Raw genomic sequence first — 20,700 nt, 5'->3', positions numbered from 1 at the left:
AGACACATGGCCAAACCAATACGATCCCGTGACCCTTTCGGACTTTCTTATTGTTTTCGAATGTACCCGACATTTTATTCGCCCTGTGTTTTGACATTCTGCTCGTTGGACGCAAAGCCGACTGTTTCAGCGGAGCTCGCGTCAAACGACGTCACACAGCTGCGTGTCAGCAGCCGTGTGACGTCGTGTGACGTGTGAGTCACCGCCGTGTGAGTCACCGCCGTGTGAGGAAGGCCTGGCCGGACCCGCCGCTTCGGGCCACCCTCCGCCGACCTGCAGGCGCCGTCGCCGCCACCCGCTCGCGTCACGTGACGCCGCGGCGCCGCCGGCCGGGCGTCACGTGACCGACGTCGGCCGGCTCTGAAGGAGGCTGTTCTGGCCAGTGAAGAGGGGTCGCCGACTGCGGGAGGACATGGCCAGTCGCGCACTGCTGCTGCTCGCCCTGGTGGCGGCTGCCGGCGCGCAGGACTCAGGTGAGTGCAGGCCCTGGACTCTCAGCAGGTGACCCCAGGGCGGTGTGGTCCCGGCTGCCTCAAACGCGCCAGGTCGATTTGATTATGCTGTGGCTGTACGCACGGGACCCAGGTTAGTAAGATCCTGTGCCCGGTATGACCATGCAGAGACTCGTACAAACGTTGTCAATGAGACTGAAAGCTGTGGACGACAAGACGGCTACTAAGAAATCCAAATTGATACTTTCCACGCAGTACACAGGTATTGGGATTGGTAACATTTCTAAAGCAAATGCAGTCTGAGAACCGACATCGGATAAGCTTGTTTGCTATGTAGCTAGTTTGCTGCCTACGCCGGTGACGTAGAAAGTATCACCTAGTAGTGGGAGCAGTAGTAGCAATAGTAGTAATGCTATCGCCCGATGATGTCGGTCAGTCGCCACCGACAACTACTGCTGAGCAGACCTTTAAGGGTTTGTTCCACATTTGCGTGGGGTTTTGAACTAAAATAGCCATCTTGAAGATCGTTTGGGAAAGTTCACAGCTTTGCCCTGATTGAGACTTAAACCCCTTCAGTTTCTGAGGTACACGCCCGCGAAAACGAAGACTATTTCTGGAAGTTTTTCAAGGTTACCTTGACATTTATGATGTCCTAATAACGTCATCAAAAATCCCGTCATTCCATGAGCCATAAGCCATGATCAAATCTGATCAACTCCGAGAAAACTATAATGGTAGAGCCGTTCATATCTGGGGTTCGTAAGTATGATTTTGAAATTTAACTGTTGTGAATCGACTTCCAATCAATGCTGTGCAAGGTACGATGACGTAATCTAAGAAAGACATATCGAGGAGCATATTCACTCAACAGAGAAGTTGTGTTGCCTAGAGCAGTCTTTTCCACTTGAAAATATACGAACAGTTGTGCGTGAACTTGTTTCACCATATCTGATGCTTGCCTTAATATCTTTAAATGTGAAAAATACCAGGGTACTGAAGTAGGCATGCAATGCCATTTCAAACCCTAACACTGTCACCGAGCCGACACCAATTTAGATTCGTAACTGAACCTGGAGACGGTAGTGCTGGACGGGCATCGGCACCGATACGAGCTTTCAAAGCATTCAACTCAGTCAACCCATCTCAGCTCAACGCACCGGCCCAATACCACTGGTGTTGATTTTGAAAGGATATAGTCCGCGACCCTTTTGAGGGGCGGAAGTCCTGAGATGCGGGCCACGCTGAGGAGTTGTTGCTGTTTTAATAGCAGCAACTCCACCCCGACCCCATCATCCAATCGTGAAATTCCAGGTCGATGGCGGAAAATTGTGGCGAGACTTAAACGTGCCGCAGTGCTCGTCACGGCCCGTACTGCTCGGGACGTTACCTGACCTTTAGCGTGGCCGCTGCCACCGGCCGCGAGCTTCAGGGGCAAAGGGCGGACACATACAGAGTTTGGAACCCGCCACGCCAGGGGCGGGTGAATGGGCAAACAGTCGTTTTAGCCAAGCGAGTCATCGGGACGGACATGTTCATCCTTTGCTCAGAGTTGATAAGTGAAAAAGGTGCACGATAACGTTGAGTATGCGCGCTCGCAGTCTTCAGAAGACTGCACCAGCGACATGCGGCATCGCAGTCTCCTCCAGCCACGCAGCATTGGCCCCGCAGCTAATAAGGTAATGCAGTGACAAGCAGCCTCGCTACGCGGTTGCTCAAAATCACCGGTCGGTTAGCGCGGGCTACCGGCACGAACGTCGTACCATTGTCTGGCATCTGGGTGGATGGAGCCAACTTTTTGTATTGAGTGATGCGTGACCGACAGACGACACCAAGGAGGATGTACTGCGTCCGGTGGTGTCGGCGCCACTCTGTGACGCAGACTGGAGTGGCCGATTACTGGAGCCAACGGTCATCAACTGAAAACGCCAAGGTCAGGGGACACCGCAGGCATTCGTAATTGTCCATGACCGGCCGCGCGACCGGCCCGGGCCGGGCCCGCGGTTCGTGACCCCTGCGTCGGGTCGGGTCTACCGACTGGTGACCTCAGAGTCGGCCGGTTCGCCACCTGACCTCCGGGACTTCCGAGTCCGCTCAGGCGGACCGGGACCTACGAGTGGGCTCGACTGGACTAGTGACCTCTGAGTCGGCCGTCACCTGACGAGTGACCTCTCTGCGCCCTCGGCGCCGGGGCGCCGGGGCGCGGCCGGCCATTGTGCCCGGCCGGCAGCAGCTGGAGCGTGACGCCAGCCGAGCCCGTGACGGCCTGACGGGCCCGCACCGGCGCCGGCCGAGCATCGGTCGGCGCCGTGAGAACCTGTGCCGCGGCCAGGAATGTCCGACAAGGCCAGAGGAAGCGCCGGCAGAGGGCGGCGCCGATTACCGGGAGAGCAACGACCGGCCGAAGACGGCTGCCGTCCGCGCGAAGAGGGGTCTTTCAGCCGGTGTCCAGTCGCACAACCTCACCGCGCGTAACGCGCGCGCAGCGCAGACCCATGTCGGCGCGCTACTGCATGCTGGTGGTCATGTTTGGGAGTTGGCGGGCGTACGCAGGTCCTGCGCGGTGCGGTGTGAATGGCGTGACGCCGGCCTCATGCGATGCAGGGCGCAAACGCGCTGAGCAAGCACGCTTTCAGGGGTCTGCGACCAGCTCGGGGTAAGCTGGGGGCCTGACGGGGCCACCGGAGTTCGCTGGCCCCCTGGCGCCGCCCTGCTCGTCCCTGCGTGCCTGCCGTTTTTGTGCGTGGGCCCACGTGGAGCCAAGTGGGTTCATAAATCGACGGCCACGCGGGTCAATGGTTTGTGTGCAGTGGCGGGCTGGAATGTGCGCCGCCTTCGGGCGGCCTTGTGGAGCGCAGTCTGAGGCGCCCGGAGCCTGCACACACACCGAAGCGGCCGCGCAGGTGGCCTCATCGCGTGGGTGTGGGTCCTCAACGGATGATTGGACGGAATCATTCAGTGGAACTGGATGAACTCTGTTTCAGTGATGATTCGCACAACTTCCACGAGCGTCATCGCAGTTGATCTGCCGCGGGTGAGATTCGGAGGCGTGAGATCAACTACAGGATGCACGGAGTACGGCGTGCTAGCGGGGCTCCAATTCCTCTTAAAGCGCGTGGGCTGAGGTCCGTATGATCTTCTGCCGACACCCTCCGGTGACCGGTGTCCGGTGAGAAATGGATCCCGTTTCCGCTCTCAGTGAGAACAGTCGAGCCGGCCGTCTACAGTCACCCACGGTGAGATGTGTACTAGTCACGTTGCACACATATCGGGTTCGTCTGCAACGCCAGTCGGCCCCCCACACTTCCGCCTCGTGTCAGCGAGGTACGCCTTGCGTGCGGGAATAAGCACGCTCACGTCGAGTGATATTCTGGCCGTTGGCGTAAGCTTAGGCGGCTCCACTCAGTCCATCCATTTCCGTACACTAAAGGGTTTACTTTAATTGTCTGTCTCAGTGGATGGCATTCTTTCCCCGCGTCAGGTCCGTCGCCGGCCGCTCATCACCAACTGCCGACCATCCCCTCTGGGCCAGCTGGGGCTGGCTACTGATGGTGCCTCGCTATATGTGTCGGCCGGTTATGCACTCATCATCGAGTCGGTGTCTGGCTCACATTCGGCTGCAAAAGGTGTTCTGTAAGGACTGAAGTGGAGGGCCCACATATGTAGTGTCGCGTGCAATAAGAGATAATATATTATAATGGACAATGTAAACAGCAGAACATTTTTTAGCTGCCGTCACGCGCAGGAACATAACACCAAGCGACGCCGTGATACGGGCCGGGCGTCAGGCGTCGTTGGCTTCTCTACACCAGATTGGAGACCAGCCCCGCGCCGTCCCGCAGCGGCAGCGCACGGCGCCCGCCTGGGGCCGCGTGCCGGGCGGAGCGCACCTGTCGGCGCCACCCCATCCAGCCGACTCCCGGGAACGCTCCCGGGAGCGCAGACTCTGGGCCCGTTATGAACTGGGTCTTCTGCGCTTCTGCGAAACGGCATGGGGGAGACGGGGAGCGACGGCTGGCAGGAGGAGCTAGAGGAGGTGCGTTGGGAGCGAGTGGTCATGCGGCGGTACGTCCCGAAGCGATGCAGTGACCTTCCGAGTCTAACAGGACAGTTATCAGGATTCGATACCGGTCCCATCCGTCCAACAGGGTTTCACTGGTCCCACAGAATACTTATGACCTCTAAAACCTCGTAGCGATAGCGTGCTCACTCCGGACCTATACTGCCGATGGGATGACCTTATGGTGTCCTTCCAGCTGCACCTTAGCCCTCCCTCCCGGCCCCGCCTGTGCGACGGCCTCTTGTGCGATCGTCGCACCCCCGTCCGGGAGGTGTGTGCAGGGTGCAGGGTGCACGCGGCTGACGCCGGTCGGCGGCCGCCCCAGACGAGGTCGGACCTTGACCCTGGCGCGGCGCGGCACCGCGGCCGGACCTCATACCGATCGCCGGTGCGGCCCGCCGACCGGTGTCAATGCACCGGCGCAGGCGGCGCCGCATACGTCCCGGCGCCGGCGGCCGCCGAGACGGGGACAACTACTGGCGGCTGGGAGTGCCCGGTGCGGCGCGGGCGACGCTGGGACGGACACACTTGGGCTCGAGGAGAGAAACTGTGGGTCCGATTAGAAAATGAAGTTGTGACCATTTGTCGGTAAGAAAGGTTTGACCGCGAGATCGCAATGAAAAGTTGGCGGTATGGTTGGATTCATTAACTGTTCTCAGCTCGTCACCTGCGACTAGATTATTCACGTCTGGGAAGCTGGAGTCAAGAGGGTCCGTCTCCACGCGGCACGCCCGGCGCACTGAGCAGCGCCACCCATGATGTCGCTGCTCAAACTACTCAAACTGCGCAGCAATGCTGCCTTCTGCTATGATGCCGTCAGAAGTGGGAAATCCATAACCTGTCGTTAAGGCCTCCATACGGTGTCCTGTTATACAGTCGCCTCTATTCGCTGGGATTAAGTTGCCTTGTCATTGGATGCCAGTGAAACTACCGGGCTGGCAAATGGACACCAGCGCCGCCTCGAGCCCAGATCTAAACCTGACCAGAGGCCACTGTCCCCATCGGCCGAGTGACCAGAGCGTTCTCACGGGCCCAAGTTGTCTTACTTTAGTGCAATTGAAAAAGCGACGCATTCCTAACTTCTCCAAGAAAAAGCTGTAAAGTTTAGGCTCTGCCACGGCGGATAAGTTGCAGTTCTTCAGCCATCAACTACAAAAAGGTACGGAAATACAAGCATCTCTTGCAAACATATCAAACATGCCCAACCACGGCAACTTAGTACACACGTGGCAGACGGACGCCGTCTTTGTCGGCACAGGTGGATGCTGATGTGTTTATTAACGCCGTGGTTAAACATTTATTAATTCAAAAGAACTATTTAGTTTGAATGATCACCCTAAAAGCTATCATTTCATACCTTCTCGCGAGTTATTATGCCCCGCTCCAAGCTGAAAACCACTCCAGCCTCACCAGGACCAGAGAGCATGAGTACAGGGCGCATGAAACGTTGGTACAGATTGGTGACGTCCTGTCGGCTCTTCGGAGGGGCAACGCGGCGCACTGCGCAGCCGTGGCAACCGCGCGACGCGTCGCAGCGAAGCGTTGGTCGGGTGTGTTTGCATGTTGGCACACCTGACTAGCATATGTCAAGCCTATGCCGTGTTTGTGAAGTCACTAGTCATCCTCCATGTGACCTGATCAGGTCACCCATGCGCTCGTCCTCGAGGCTCTCAACGGTGAAAACTTGGAGGAACGGCGCTACTCTGCAAAGCTTTCTTAGCTCTGTGAGGACCAAGTATTCTTCTCCGACGGTTCCGAACGTGCAAACAGATTAGGTCGTCCACGTCATCGGTGCTCGTTGCAATTTTCGAGGCCATTTGAATGCCAGGTAACTACAAGTCTTATCTTGAGCACAGGCTACTTTCAAACTTGCCCCCGCGCGCTCTGTGACGAGCCAAAGAGACTGAGGTGCGTCAGGTGTACTATGAAGACCACGCAAGACCAAGTTCAGTCTAGTGAGAAGCTGTCTTCATAACCGTCTAAAGCATTTAAAACATAAGGCAACCGAAGCATTTCGCAACGCACTTATATCATTGTCGTATATGACGATCATGCAGGAAAGTTCGTCCAAGCTGAATCAGGGCAACTGGATGTCAAGGAATGGCATCAGAAATGGATGGTAATTACCTCTTATTACCTCTAAGAAGCTAATGGCGACATCTTTTATCTACACCAGATTAACCCTGCCGACACAAGTACAACTACGTCAGGATGTAAGGCAGGTTAAAAATAGCGTGGTCTACGTGGATCATATATGGGCCATCACCGTGTCCTTGAAATATTGTTCTTACCGGCATCAGGTGTCCAATTGGAAAAGATAATTTGCCCTTCGGCTTTTATTTCCCCCCCCCCCCCCCAGTCATGTACCGCGGAAAGTGCGGGGCCCAGCGGTACTTCAGAGTTCCCGCAACATCAAATAAATGTTCGCTTAATTCTTAGACAGTTAGACTCTAAGCCACAGACCGCTTCTTCGCGCAGCACCTATTTTTAAAAGTGCAACATTTAATATAAGGTTGCGGCTGCTGTCCCCGCCCCCCCCCCCCCCCGCCATCCCCGCTATGCATGAGGCGGAGTGTACCCGGTCGTTCCCCGCCAAGCCGGATTACGCGGGAGCAGACGGGAGCTGGGTGTGTGGGTGTGGAGCTCGTCTGCCAGACGTCGCCTGCGGGCCGCGACCGCCGCGTCCGCCCGCTGCCGTCCTGACGACCGCGGCGCTGTGTTTCAGACCCGGCGGCGGCCGAGTGCGGCCCGCGGCCCACCGTCGTGCTGGTACAGAAAGGCGAGAAGCGCCGCGTCAGCTTCTGGAGTGACGCCGCCACGCCGCGGCCGCCGCCGGAGCCGGAGCAGGAGCAGGAGGCGGCGGCCGGCGAACCGGGCCGGCCCCTGATCGTGACGCCCAGCAGACCGGGCCCGCCGCCGCCGCTGTACGACCAACAGCCGCACATTGTACTGCCCGACTCGCCGGAGCTGCTGCTGCCGGGGGACGGCGCAGAGGAGGGTCTGCTGCTGGGCGGCGGCAGCGAGGACTCACCGGCCGGCTCTCAACAGACGACGCTCGGAGCGGCGTGGCAGGGCAGCGCAGGACTGGAGGCTGGGTGGCTCCCAGACGGCATTGACATGGGATCAGGAGCGCACGGTCTTGACCAGCTGGAGACGGGAGACGGCGCTGAGGTCACCACCAGCCAGCACGCGGCGGCTGCGCTCGCCGACGGGGAACACGACATGGACGGCTCGGGAGACGCCGAGCCCAGCAACACGGTCATCTTCCCGGAGATCTCCTTTGATAGCGGCTCCAGCACGCTGCTAAGCCTGACCAGGCTGAGTGTCGATGGCTCGGGCGCTCCGACGCAGGACGGCTTGCCGCTGGGCAGCGGGTTCGGCCCTCTCAGCGGCGAGCCAGCGGCGCCAGAGCGTCAGGGGGACGTGGGCAGCGTGGTGCAACAGGTTCAGACACTGGTGCTCGACGACCACCAGGCGGCCGACGGTCTGGAGCGCGACGAGCTGCTGCCGCTGGTGCAAACGTCCGGCTCCATCCAGCAGCTGCTGTCGGCGCTACGGCCCGATGCTGGCGGCGGCGACCGGGAGGCCAGAGGCGGTGACCTGGTGACCAGCGGCGGCGACCTGGCGACCAGCGAAAGCGAGCGGCGCGCCGTGTTGGCAGAGCGACTGGCGGAACGTGTCGCCGGCAGTGGCTGGGGCCTGAAGGACGCGGAGGAGGCTGCCGCGGACTCGGCCGAGATCGAGGGATCCGGCTGGGGTGAAGCGGAACGGAAGGAGCAGGAGGCGGCCAAGGCGACCGGCCAGGACGTCGGCGTGGAGGAGCACAAGGCAAGGCCCCAGGATGCGGGGAAAGGAACCAGCCCGGCCACGAGGTACGGCGGAGGTGGCGGGGCGCACCGTCGCATCGGAGCCCATTTGCGCCCCTGGTATCGCATCGGAGGGAGCCTCCCAGCGCCACCTCCCGTGTGGGCCCCGTACTGGGACCACCAGCGGCCCCTCAGCTCACGCAGGCCCGGCGCGCGTCCGCGGCCCGGCCACGTGTACTTCCCAGGCCAGTTCGGGCGCGGCGGACGACTGCGGCCCGCCTTCGGCCGACGGAGCGCCACCTACCGGCCGTCGCGTGGAGACACGTTCCGAGCGGCCGCCCCGGCGGAGCGCGACTTGCTCGCGCCGGGTGAAGCTCCACCGCCCTGGCTGGGCCAGACCGACGCAGCGGAGGGCTTCAGGGAGCCCGACGACAGGCTATTCCGGTGAGAAATCGACCTCAAGGGGACGTCAAGGGATGTGAGAGCCGCAGTGTTGAAGCTCTCACGTTAGAAGAACGGCGATCCACGGCAATTTTTGCAATCAAGGGTGTATGCGGCGGGGGGGGGGGGCAACCGGACCACGCCTCACGCTCGAAATGGCCAGTCGGCAAAAATCGCACATTTCTTGAAGCTGAAGACAATCTAGGCAAACTTTGCTGAGGAAAGTTTGCTTCAAACTACTCCGTGGGCTACAGAGAAACAAAATCAGATGAGCTTTGAAAAGCAAGACGCGTTTTTTTAACACGCTCCTCAAGCCATGTTGTCCCTCACCAAGGCGGTGTTCTGAATCCATCCTTACTTGCAATGACATCTCAATTTTAAGCTGAGGACAACCCCTTTGGTGACTACACTTGGAACTAGGACCTCCTAGCGCAATACGGGCGCCATAAGGAACCGTTCCAAATTGTTTGCCATGCCAATTTACAAACAACTGTCCGAGGAGAAACACAGCAGGACAACGACACGGCGTCTGAGCTCTTCCGCGCGCGCCCTCAGATTCCGACCGTCGCTGCTGTGGCCCGAACAGCCGGAGCTGAGCTACCAGCGACTGCAGCCGAGGAGCGTACGGGACCCGAGGTCGGCCCAGACCGACTGCCAGTGGCAGATTCAGGTGAGCAGTCTGCCGACCGTCGGTGCCAGATCCAGGTGAACAGTCTTTCGACCGTCGGTGTCAGATCCAGGTGAACAGTCTTTCGACAGTCTGTGGCAGATTCAGGTGAGCAGCCTCCCGACTGTCGGTGTCAGATCCAGGTGAACAGTCTTTCGACTGTCTGTGGCAGATTCAGGTGAACAGTCTTCTGACCGTCGGTGTCAGATCCAGGTGAACAGTCTTTCGACTGTCTGTGGCAGATTCAGTTGAGCAGTCTTCCGACAGTCGGTGCCAGATCCAGGTGAACAGTCTTTCGACTGTCTGTGGTGAATCCAGGTGAGCAGTCTCTCGACTGTCGGTGTCAGATCCAGGTGAACAGTCTTTCGACTGTCTGTGGCAGATTCAGTCATGCAGTCTTCCGACAGTCGGTGCCAGATCCAGGTGAACAGTCTTTCGACTGTCTGTGACGGATCCAGGTGAGCAGTCTCTCGACCGTCGGTGTCAGATCCAGGTGAACAGTCTTTCGACTGTCTGTGGTGAATCCAGGTGAGCAGTCTCTCGACTGTCGGTATTGACTTGAGGTGGGAATTCCCAGACTGTCGCATGTGAATTTAGGTAGTCACACCTCGGCTATCTGTGGTAGATTGTAGACCCATCTCTCGTGACTGTCAGCGCCAGTTTCAGACGATGCTTCAGCTGTCGGGTGTATGCGGTTGTAACGTGGCCGAGTCCCATATCAGGTGTACGACGTGGTAGTATTCTCTACAAACGTGCGCTCTACAAATGCCACGTAGCCTTTCCATGGCAGCCGTAGGTGTGCACGTATGATCCCGTGCAGATCTGCGATAACACCGCACCATGCCGCATGCGCGAATGTCCGAGCGCGATCTCATGAACAGAGCCGTAAAATATGGCACGACTGTTTCCACGTAAGTGCGTCACTGCCGTGTCGCGCCCGCCCGCTCCCACCGCCAGCAGCGGACGCCGTGTGATACTACGCCCGTAACGGCTGGCGGCGCCGGCAGACGGAGCCGCACCTGTACCTACTGGTGACACTGCACAACCTGAGCGCCCCACTGACCAGCGACTGCGCGGACGCCTACATCGAGGTGGAGCGCGAGAACGACGGCTTCGAGGCGCGCTGGTGCGGCAACAGGGTCAGACAGGTCAGGGCGGGGACTCACGCGGACCAGAGCCCGGCCAGGCAGGTCAAAGGGGGGGGGGGGGGGCGGACCAGAGCCTGGTCAGGCAGGTCAGAGCGGGGCGGACCGGAGCCCGGTAAGACAGGTCAGAGCGGGGCGGACCAGAGCCTGGTCAGGCAGGTCAGAGCGGGGCGGACCAGAGCCCGGTAAGACAGGTCAGAGCGGGGCGGACCAGAGCCCGGTAAGACAGGTCAGAGCGGGGCTTCAGGCGAACTAGAGCCCGGTAAGACAGGTCAGAGCGGGGCTCCGGGCGGACCAGAGCCCGGTAAGACAGGTCAGAGCGGGGCTTCAGGCGAACTAGAGCCCGGTAAGACAGGTCAGAGCGGGGCTTCAGGCGAACCAGAGCCCGGTAAGACAGGTCAGAGCGGGGCTCCAGGCAAACTAGAGCCCGGTAAGACAGGTCAGAGCGGGGCTCCAGGCGAACTAGAGCCCGGTAAGACAGGTCAGAGCGGGGCTCCAGGCGAACCAGAGCCCGGTAAGACAGGTCAGAGCGGGGCTTCAGGCGAACCAGAGCCCGGTAAGACAGGTCAGAGCGGGGCTCCAGGCGAACTAGAGCCCGGTAAGACAGGTCAGAGCGGGGCTTCAGGGGGATCAGAGTCCGGTCAGACAGGTCAGAGCGGGGCTTCAGGCGAACTAGAGCCCGGTAAGACAGGTCAGAGCGGGGCTTCAGGCGAACCAGAGCCCGATAAGACAGGTCAGAGCGGGGCTCCAGGCGAACTAGAGCCCGGTAAGACAGGTCAGAGCGGGGCTCCAGGCGAACCAGAGCCCGGTAAGACAGGTCAGAACGGGGCTCCAGGCGAACTAGAGCCCGGTAAGACAGGTCAGAGCGGGGCTTCAGGGGGATCAGAGTCCGGTCAGACAGGTCAGAACGGGGCTTCAGGGGGATCAGAGTCCGGTCAGACAGGTCAGAGCGGGACTTCAGGCGAACTAGAGCCCGGTAAGACAGGTCAGAGCGGGGCTCCAGGCGAACCAGAGCCCGGTAAGACAGGTCAGAGCGGGGCTTCAGGGGGATCAGAGTCCGGTCAGACAGGTCAGAACGGGCCTGCAGGCGGACCAGAGTCCGGTGAGGCAGGTCGGAGCAGGGCTTCAGGCAGGTCAGGGCTGGGGTTCAGACGCGTCGAGACCCGGTTTAGCAGGTCAGCACGAGGATCCAGAAAGGTCAGAGCTGGTTCAGCGTGGGCCAGTGTGGATCGCTAGTGCAGCTGAGTAGATGCTGTAACAGTGTGATAACGGCCACCAATTTGCATAAGCAAAATAAGCGCTAACAATCTACAGCTTGGTTATGCTTCCGTTCCCAATTGTCAGTAGGTTCATACGAATTTGACATGGACTTGTACTGAACCATCATGTCCGCATGTGAAGCTACACCGAGGTCGGGCGTGAGTCACCCCCTCGGCCCGCTCGTGACGTCACGGCGCCCTCTGACGGCGGCCAACCTTCCAGAGCGGCACGCGGCCGCACCTGGTGTTCGCGCGCGGCGAGGTACGCATCGCCGTGCACAGCGACGGCGCCGCGCAGCCCGGCAGCCTGCCCACCGGGTTCGATGCCGAGGTGGAAGGTAGGACGAGGTGGCAGCGCGGGCGCGCACAGGGCGGGAACGCAGCCTCCGTGGGGCACGGCCGCAACTCTGGCGCCGACGACGGAAGCGGGGAGCGGTTTTAGCAGCGCTCACAGGCATGGACGCCGGACGCCAGGCTCCCAAACATGGGGACCTTCACGCAACTGTCAGAATGGGAAGATAATTGACTTTCACCTCAGCCCCGCCCCACCCCACGCAGATGCCGTACCCCTAGGAAGATGTTAAGGAAACGAGCCGTTGCTGTTAGAGCAGGAGTAAGCGAGCAACAGCAGCAAAGACAGGTTTATCGTGATCATCATTGCCATTCATTGCACCTGCTGTAGGACAAAATATAATGAAAGAATATGCAACCATAAACACCCACACCACACATCCAATATAAATGGATGCTTCACCAGTTCACACAGAGGTGTACTAGTTTTCTAGCTTCTGGGCCGGTTCTCGTCAGGAGCCATCGAGGTGACTCGTTCACACCACACTGGGGCCGCACTGGAGCACCAGCATCAGAGCTCATGGAATAGGTTACCAGCAAACAGGGCTAGAATTGGAGGCTGTAAGCTAGAAATTGTCGAGAAAAGAAAACAACGCTTACATCTTGGGCGTCCAATATAAACTAACAAAAATAGGTGGTGCCACGAGCATCACACGCATCTGTGCGACGATGGGCTATTTTTGGCTCCTTAGAATGTTTTTGTTGTGATTTGCCAAGGCTGCGAGTTCTTTTGTGCCTTGCAACACCACCGACTCACTTAAATGCAACTGCACCTAATTAAGTTAAATAGCATGCATTTCAAGGCTTATGACCAAAACTTATGACGAGATTGCTGCCGGTCGGGGTGTGACCTCTGTGACCTGTCACAGTGATCTGACTGCTGAGCGGCTGCCGGTCGGGGTGTGACCTCGACGCGACCTGTTGCAGTGACCTGACCGCTGAGCGGCTGCCGGTCGGGGTGTGACCTCGACGCGACCTGTTGCAGTGACCTGACTGCTGAGCGACTGCCGGTCGGGGTGTGACCTCGGCGTGACCTGTTGCAGTGATTGACCTGCTAGACGCGCGCCAGTACGCCTCGTTCCGGCGCTCGGGCCTCAACTTCCGGCATCTGATCCACGAGCCGGTGCTGCCCCCCTCCTAGGCGGCTGACGGCACCCGGCCGGCCTCTCACCGGACCACAGCGGCGGCACCACAGACGACGGTCGGACGCCCGGCCGGCTGGGACGGCACCGGCGTCCCGTCCCCCCGCATGGGCATTATCGCACACGTGTTCAAGGCTTGTTGGATAACCAATCTCGCACTGGAGGGAATACAGAATGATCTGAACCCTTGGTTACGCGTACTGTGGAAAAATTCTCCACGCAAACCGAAGGCTGCAATGTCTGTCATTTCACCGCAAGAACATAATATTCACCTGCACACAGTTGCAGTCAGCATGGTAATGAGAAATCGATGCATCTCAAGATACAGCAAACTAAGGCATGCTAATCAATATATTTCTCAATAATCATTTCCAATGACAGGTGCGCTATGCATATGGTAGTTTTCAGTTATATGCTGAAACTGTTCTCAAAAATGTCGCGTGTTGAATGTTTTTAATTAGCAACGTCAGCCGAAGCCAACTCCGCACGACGGAAAAGGTTTGACTCAGTAAAACAGTGCCACTCAACGTGACATACATGTGTCACCTTGTAAGTATTGTGATCCGGCTCACCCAGTTCCACTCGTGGGAAGGATGGAAATTAAGCTGTTCTTCTCGGACAGCAACGGTACTTTGAACTGGTGTCTTGACGCCCTAACACGACCTGGTCGCATTCAAGCACTCACACGCACATAAGGCAGCTTCAGCGGCGGGATGAATAGAAAACGCGTGCATCAAGTTTGGCAGGAGACCGCCGCACGCAAGGCCACGTCAACAGCCCTCCTGGTCCCATAGCGCTCTGGCCTCCCCGCGCCGGCCTACGGCTCCAAACTGAACACCCACGACTCCGGCCTCCCCTGGATTGCGGACTCCGCCTCGGACGCCTCGGGTGAGTCCAGGTCCGGCTCGCAGGCGTCGGCGTCGGGCCATGTCGCAGCACGGCGCCGCAGCCGGGAGCGGGAGAGAGTGCGGCGGCGGCGGGGAGAGGCGGGGACCGGGCCGCCTACCAGCCAGGAGCCGTGTTCGCCAGTCGCCGCATCCGCCTGCAGAAAGCGAGACGAGATCAGTCCCAGCCGCTGACTGACGCCGCAACTGGACATAGAGCGGCCCGCCAGAACACCCGCGCCGGGGCGTGCCACACAGAACCCCAGACGGCCAGCTCGACGACGGGGGGAGCGCTTGGTAACATGACATGCGTCCACAGAGCATCCCCGCACATCCGTCCGATCGGCGCCCGCTGGGCAAATGCTGCCGCCCTGGTCCGCTCGCCTGGAGACCATGTCAAGACCGTGACAACCTGACACCTCTGTCCCGCCTCACCGACCTGGTGTTCCTGCCCAGGTCTCGTCGGACCTGAACTTCGCGGCCCCAACTGACCTGGCGGTTCTGTCCCGGCTCCCAGAGACCTGGCGTCCGTGGCCCCCACTGACCTGGTGTTCCTGTCCTGGTCGCGGATCTTCTTCTCCATCTCGGCGTCGGTGAGCGACTCGAGGAACGGCCCCCAGTTGTCGGCCTCCGGCTGTTGCCGGAACGGCCGCTCGATCGTCGTCAGACTGTGCTCGCTGAAAGCGAACTTCTGGTGCCAGCTGATCTGGCCGCGGATGCTGCAGTGGTGCAGACGCCGCACGGGCACGGGTGTCAGTTAGTGTCATTGTCAGGATCAGTCATTGTCAGAAGAGGGTCAGTTTAGGGCGCAATACCTCATACACCAACTGGCCGACCGCGAAGGCGGAGGTTAGCTGGAACCGGTCAAGTAAAACCTTATGTTTGAGAGCTAGATACCAAAACAAAGATGTTTTACAGAACGTTGCCACGCCAAACTTCACCCCAAGGAACGAAAAGAAAGACATACTTTAATTATTTCCTTAGATGCATGCACGAGTCACGTGGGCTACCAACATAAAACAAAATGGTGGTAATATACCGTATCAACCAAGCCTCCAGTGCCCTCTAAGCTCTGTAAACCTCGTAGGTAAGCAAGAAAGAATATGTTCAAATCCCTTCAAGTTGTAAGCCTGACGAAGGCTACATTGCGATGAGCGAATTGGGCGGCTTTAAAAAAAAACATGCATACAACCTTAAGCAAAAACACGAGACAGAAATTCCCACAGCTCAGCTTGAGCGAGCACACAAAAAATCCACACAAGACATGCCCCCATCTGAGACAGTGCAAACGAGTCACTGTACCACAGCGGCGCTACACACTCAGCGCGTCTCACCTGTACGCGATGGCCGTGACGAACTCGCCGCCCAGGCCGAGCTCGGCGCACAGCTTCTGCGCGAACGCCTCGGGACTGTTGCTCGGGTCAGACACGTCCCACTCGAACCGGTCCACCAGAGAGATGTTGCCCACGTGGATGTTGAGCTGCGGCGGCGGACAGGGCGTCACGGGCTGCTCACGGGTGAGGTGGTGGGGACGGACCGCCCGGTGGCCACCCCTGCACCCCTGGTCAAGAGATGGTCAGCCCTGCACCTCTGGTCAAGAGATGGCCAGCCCTGCACCCCTGGTCAAGAGATGGCCAGCCCTGCACCCCTGGTCAAGGGATGGCCAGCCCTGCATCCCTGGTCAATAGATGGTCAGCACTGCACCTCTGGTCAGGAGATGGCCAGCCCTGCACCTCTGGTCAGGAGATGGCCAGCCCTGCACCTCCGGTCAAGAAATGGCCAGCCCTGCACCCCTGGTCAAGAGATGGCCAGCCCTGCACCTCTGGTCGGGAGATGGCCAGCCCTGCACCTCTGGTCAAGACATGGCCAGCCCTGCACCTCTGGTCAAGAGATGGCCAGCCCTGCACCTCTGGTCAAGAGATGGCCAGCCCTGCACCCCTGGTCAAGAGATGGCCAGCCCTGCACCCCTGGTCAAGAGATCTATGTCGCGCTTCACGACAAACAGTTCGCTGCATCGGTGCGCCAAGAGGTTCGGATCACTTCAAATACCACAAAGGAGGCAGACCACGTGCGAGAAAAACCTGAAGCGGACCATATGGACATCAGCATCCAAGGATCCTGTGCCTACATGCCTACATGCCGAAGTGCCTACATCGACAAAATGGCGGAATGATCGCATAAAACGTGTGATCTCTAGTTCCCACACAGCATACTCTGTGTCGGGTGATGCACCGCGGCACCTGCAGCGGCAAGCGTGTGACTTCTCCGCCGCGGTATATGAGGAAAAGTCGTGCGCCACAACATCAACGTGCAAAATCACGCGCACGAAATGGGCGCTGATCTGTTTCTTGTTGCAATAGGTCGAAGACGACACACGTGATTTTAACTGGTTGCTGAGGAGGACGGTCAAAATGAGGAATAATGAATGCGTTCTGGAACTTTAAAACATCCCCTTTAAAATGCGCCAGATTAATGATAACACGCTATTTATTAAGCTTGTGGCACGAACGGATACACGGGAAAACGTGGCGGTGATGCCCGGTCACGCCCCACCACCCGGTCAAAACCACGCACACCGCGGAGAAGGCTACTTGTGAACAAGCCCTGACCACCGATCCGGCGGCGCGGACCGCCCCGGCGTCCACACCTCGCCTGACCTCTGGGGGCCGGGCGGCGGCGGAGCAGCGGCGGCGCAGGGACGCCCACCTTGATGATGACCCGCTGGTCGGTGGTGTCGTGGTAGCCGACGTCGGCCGGGCACGTGTCCAGCTGCTGGCGGATGCTCTGCGCCACGGCCGGCACGAACGACAGCGGGTTCAGGTCCAGGTCGTCGCACAGGACCTCGGCGAACTGCTCCGGTGTGATGAGCGTCTCTGCAGGCGCGCCGAGGCATGGAGACGGGACGGAGGACGGGCAGGGTGACGGGCAGGCACCGCACGGCAGATCAGTCGGCACGAGGACTCGCGACAACGCAAGAAACACGGACACACCGGCCGGGAGACAACCGAGACGCAACGAGACGAACGTATTTGCTATAACGGATAGTTTTTGCGAGGAAGACACCGAGACGTATGCTACCGGGATGTACAGCACACTTGCATTACGTATGACAGGTTGGAGATTGGATATCGACACCCCATGCGCGCTTCATCCCAAACTTTTGTGACTTTAACGCACACAGTATCTCGCAAACTGCAGCTGCTTCGTCTTTGTCCCTCGCCCACGCAACAGTAGACGGAGTCGCCGACAGGCCGAGCTCGTACCGTTTTTGTTCCACGTGAACATGTCGCGCAGCTTCTGGCCGTCCACCTCCATGTCGAGTCGGATCGGCACCAGCTGCTCCTCCTGCATGGCGTTGTCGTGGAACGTCTCCGGATCCGTGTCGTCGAAACTGCTCGACGCGGACGACACGCGTGACCCGGACATTCACGTATGGCTGTCGTCCGTGCTGGTATTCGTTTTACTGGCAAATGCCCCGCGCTAGAAGAGCGCTGTAGTCCGGCGATTGAACATACCACTGGCATGACCTAATTCATATCCACGCATTCATACGCTGACAACAGTGTCTGTAATACCTCATCTGAGTGGAGGACCGAATTCTCCCATCATCACGGCAGGCCACAATCCATCAACGCCAACCGGGAGTCGTGCACCGCCCCAGCGGCAGCGGCGTTCACTCACCACAGCGGGAAGGTGCGCACACGCTTGGTGACCACGCGGTTGCGGTTGATGGGGGTGGACTGCGGCACGGGGTCCATGTGTGAACTGTTGGGCAGAGTCGGCACGTGCACCGCGCTCTTCCTCGGCGGCTTGATCTCCCTGCGGCGGTACGGCGCGGCCATCAGCGGCGGAGGCCGACACCGGCGCCGGTCAGAGGCGGCCGGGCGGTCAGAGGGTCCACCCGGTCACTGTCCGTCGGCTTTGAGGCCCGCCGCTACGCCGCTCGCGGCCACGCCCTCCGAGACGGCTTACACACTGCTGTCACAGATCTGGTGGCTTCTAGCTCCCAGATATCCCTGGATCGTCATACTCACAAACGACGTTTCGGGGATTAAGACGGGTCCGAAGGTAACCGGACCCTGCCCGGACAGTATACGGTAGAGCTGACGAATTCCAGATGAACTCTCTAGAGGCAGCGTTCAACACACACGAACCACACGCTGGACAAGCCGTCTGGAGGCGTGGCTGACTCACTTGGGCGTGGCCACAACCTCGCTGGGCAGTACGCTCTGCAGGCCAGAGGAGCGGTACTGGTCGTCTTTGCCCGATATGAGGTTCTCGATCTCAGCCGCTCGCAGCAGCGAGACGTTCGAAGCCAGGATGTGCTGGCTGAGCCCTGCATGGCCGGGTGGAAAGGAGGTGATGTCAGTAAATGCAAAGGCCCTTATCAGGACTCTCCCAAACAGATTCAGAGCCATATCAATGCTTTGTGAAGATGAAAAGTGAAGATACATGCAGATACACATTAAAGCATACCAGAAGACATTTGAAACAATGAAAAGTATTTGAGATCAATCCATCTCTTACCCATATCCATGAGCTTCTTGCGTTCTTCGACATTGATGAACTTTCGGAAGAGACCAGGGAACTTCTTGTATAGTGATCCTCGGAACAGCCGGAGGTAGTTGCCAACCTGAAAGCAATGAAGAAATACTGAGTGACATGATGTGAGCAAAATATATTTTTGCCATAATACTGTTGCAGTCAAGTGTAGCCATTGAAACTCAGCACCCATGATGCTTAAAGATGTTCTCTTAGAAAACATTGACACTATTTACCTCTATATATAATTATCAAACAGAGAAGTTCAGTCCAGGAATAATGCCATGGTTTTTTCACATCAGATATTGTACAGTCCATAAGATCCTTCTTCAGGAATTAGTGCCATGTAGGTGCAACCAATGATCTAGAACAGCATGCTCAAACATTTTTATACCCTTTTTATTTTATTTTGGATCCAATCATATTTTTCACAAAGCATGCAACAAAGTTAACATCAGCCATATATATTCTGCAGCCTTCTTTTGAACAGGGTCATATGAACAGCTCATGATAGGTCCAGTGCAGCATTCTACAAAGCAATTACATGCAAGCAACATAACCAACATCCCAAAAATGAACTTTTTATATTTTGTGTGTGCCTAAATACTCCATGACACAGAAAATGCTGTCACTAGTATAATCCTGCTGGTCCTCTGGATCCCTACATGAGATCAGTGTGCAGCATCTTGCACTTGTGTATACTAAACTCAGGCCAGGTAAAACTGCTCTGCATTTTCAAATTATTTAGTTGTGAAATGTGTATTCTGAGTGGTTTAACCTGAAGCCACCTTTGTATTATTTCTCTTGAAACATTGGCTCTTGATGTGCCAAGATTCATGGTCAGTGTGCACCAAACTCAATGCTCAGCTTTATGATCCATATATTCTTAAATTGCAGACCTGATGTTGTTGCCATGTCTGACATGTTCTGGATAGTGTGTGCTTGATGCATTTTGACTCATGGTCCTATTTGGTGACACTGCTGTTCTAGGATATTCAGAAACTGCATTTTTAACAGTACTTGCTGGCCAATTTGAAGTTGAGAAATACCTGGTTTGCATCCCCACACAATTTGTACCCTATGCTGTCAACACTAAAAAAATACTACATGAAAAAGATCTATATCACACACTCCACATGATCAGCATGACGCACATTAAAGGGGCACCATTTTAAGCCAGTTCCCTTGATTTTAAAAAAAACAAACAGCAAACAAAGCATGAACATTGCTTTAAATCTCTAAACATGTTGTCGCTGACAATTTTTTGTTCGATGACATTTTAGAACGCACCGACTGCAGCCATGATCTGTAGGTATGTAAAATAATAGCTCTTGGAATGGGAATCAACCCTATTACTAGCCTACTCACCTCTGAGCCAATACAGTAAAATTCGCCACCTTCCTCCAGTTGGAAGCTAATGGGCTTGTCTCCATACGTTTTCATAGCCATTTTGTGGACTTTGCTGTGATTTTCAATATTTTGAGCTCTGCTTAAGGCCACGAACTGTGCTTACAGATTGACAAATAGTGTGAAACATCAAAATCGACCATGCATACATGTCCATAAATGTACCCCCACTAATGCGTTGTAGCGTTCCCTTCACGCTTGTTTACACAGTTGACGCTTTACTTCATATTTGTAAAATATGCGCGATTTACGTCGACAAAGGCAGGACCGTTGTCTGTCGGGAACACTTATCTACTGCATAATGATGATACCGCAGCATGCCCTCTCTAATGTTTCGAGCCAGGGCCTGAAACTAGCATCAATGACGCAAAATGGATAGGTATGGTACAATCAATTAATTTTTGTTTCCTTAGCACTGTATTCAAAATGTGTCAACTAGATCTCGAATGCGCACTGTCAACGGCAGCACGCAGTTCGTAACCGTTTGGCTTCCCACCTCAGCGGGTCGCACACGCATATCCCTGATCCTGTGCCATGCTTGCCTGGT

General features: G+C 57.2%; 2 protein-coding genes across 2 annotated transcripts; one reads left to right on the top strand and one right to left on the bottom strand.

Annotated features, from left to right (window-relative positions):
• Positions 1-412: 412 nt before the first annotated feature.
• On the top strand, positions 413-13,483 carry LOC119098336 (uncharacterized). Its single transcript, XM_037221257.1, has 7 exons — positions 413-473; positions 7,235-7,302; positions 8,011-8,759; positions 9,312-9,426; positions 10,431-10,571; positions 12,051-12,165; positions 13,222-13,483. The coding sequence occupies exons 1-7, from the start codon at positions 413-415 to the stop codon at positions 13,317-13,319; spliced, it is 1,347 nt and encodes a 448-aa protein (XP_037077152.1). The 3' UTR covers positions 13,320-13,483.
• Positions 13,484-13,652: 169 nt separating this feature from the next.
• On the bottom strand, positions 13,653-20,354 carry LOC119099085 (SWI/SNF-related matrix-associated actin-dependent regulator of chromatin subfamily B member 1). The gene is made up of 9 exons (XM_037222142.1): positions 20,115-20,354; positions 18,732-18,837; positions 18,399-18,540; positions 17,886-18,023; positions 17,468-17,595; positions 16,911-17,077; positions 15,539-15,684; positions 14,750-14,923; positions 13,653-14,362 (listed from the first exon to the last, which is right to left on the bottom strand). Exons 1-9 carry the CDS (start codon positions 20,193-20,195, stop codon positions 14,323-14,325), a joined length of 1,122 nt encoding a protein of 373 aa, XP_037078037.1. The 5' UTR covers positions 20,196-20,354; the 3' UTR covers positions 13,653-14,322.
• Positions 20,355-20,700: the final 346 nt, after the last annotated feature.

This window comes from Pollicipes pollicipes, unplaced genomic scaffold (assembly GCF_011947565.3).
Source record: "Pollicipes pollicipes isolate AB1234 unplaced genomic scaffold, Ppol_2.1 Scaffold_4740;HRSCAF=5597_pilon_pilon_pilon, whole genome shotgun sequence".
NCBI lineage: Eukaryota > Metazoa > Arthropoda > Thecostraca > Pollicipedomorpha > Pollicipedidae > Pollicipes > Pollicipes pollicipes.
This window is presented reverse-complemented; position numbering and strand designations above follow the sequence as displayed.

Bases quoted from the DNA above. Each gene is read 5' to 3' on its own strand.
- LOC119098336 (XM_037221257.1), top strand. From the start codon at position 413: ATGGCCAGTCGCGCACTGCTGCTGCTCGCCCTGGTGGCGGCTGCCGGC. The intron at 9,427-10,430 runs GTGAGCAGTCTG...CGGCGCCGGCAG, and splicing joins ACTGCCAGTGGCAGATTCAG to ACGGAGCCGCACCTGTACCT. The intron at 12,166-13,221 runs GTAGGACGAGGT...GACCTGTTGCAG, and splicing joins GTTCGATGCCGAGGTGGAAG to TGATTGACCTGCTAGACGCG.
- LOC119099085 (XM_037222142.1), bottom strand. From the start codon at position 20,195: ATGGCTATGAAAACGTATGGAGACAAGCCCATTAGCTTCCAACTGGAG. The intron at 18,024-18,398 runs GTGAGTCAGCCA...GTACCGCCGCAG, and splicing joins GAGGTTGTGGCCACGCCCAA to GGAGATCAAGCCGCCGAGGA. The intron at 17,596-17,885 runs GTGAGTGAACGC...CGCGTCGAGCAG, and splicing joins GTGCGCACCTTCCCGCTGTG to TTTCGACGACACGGATCCGG.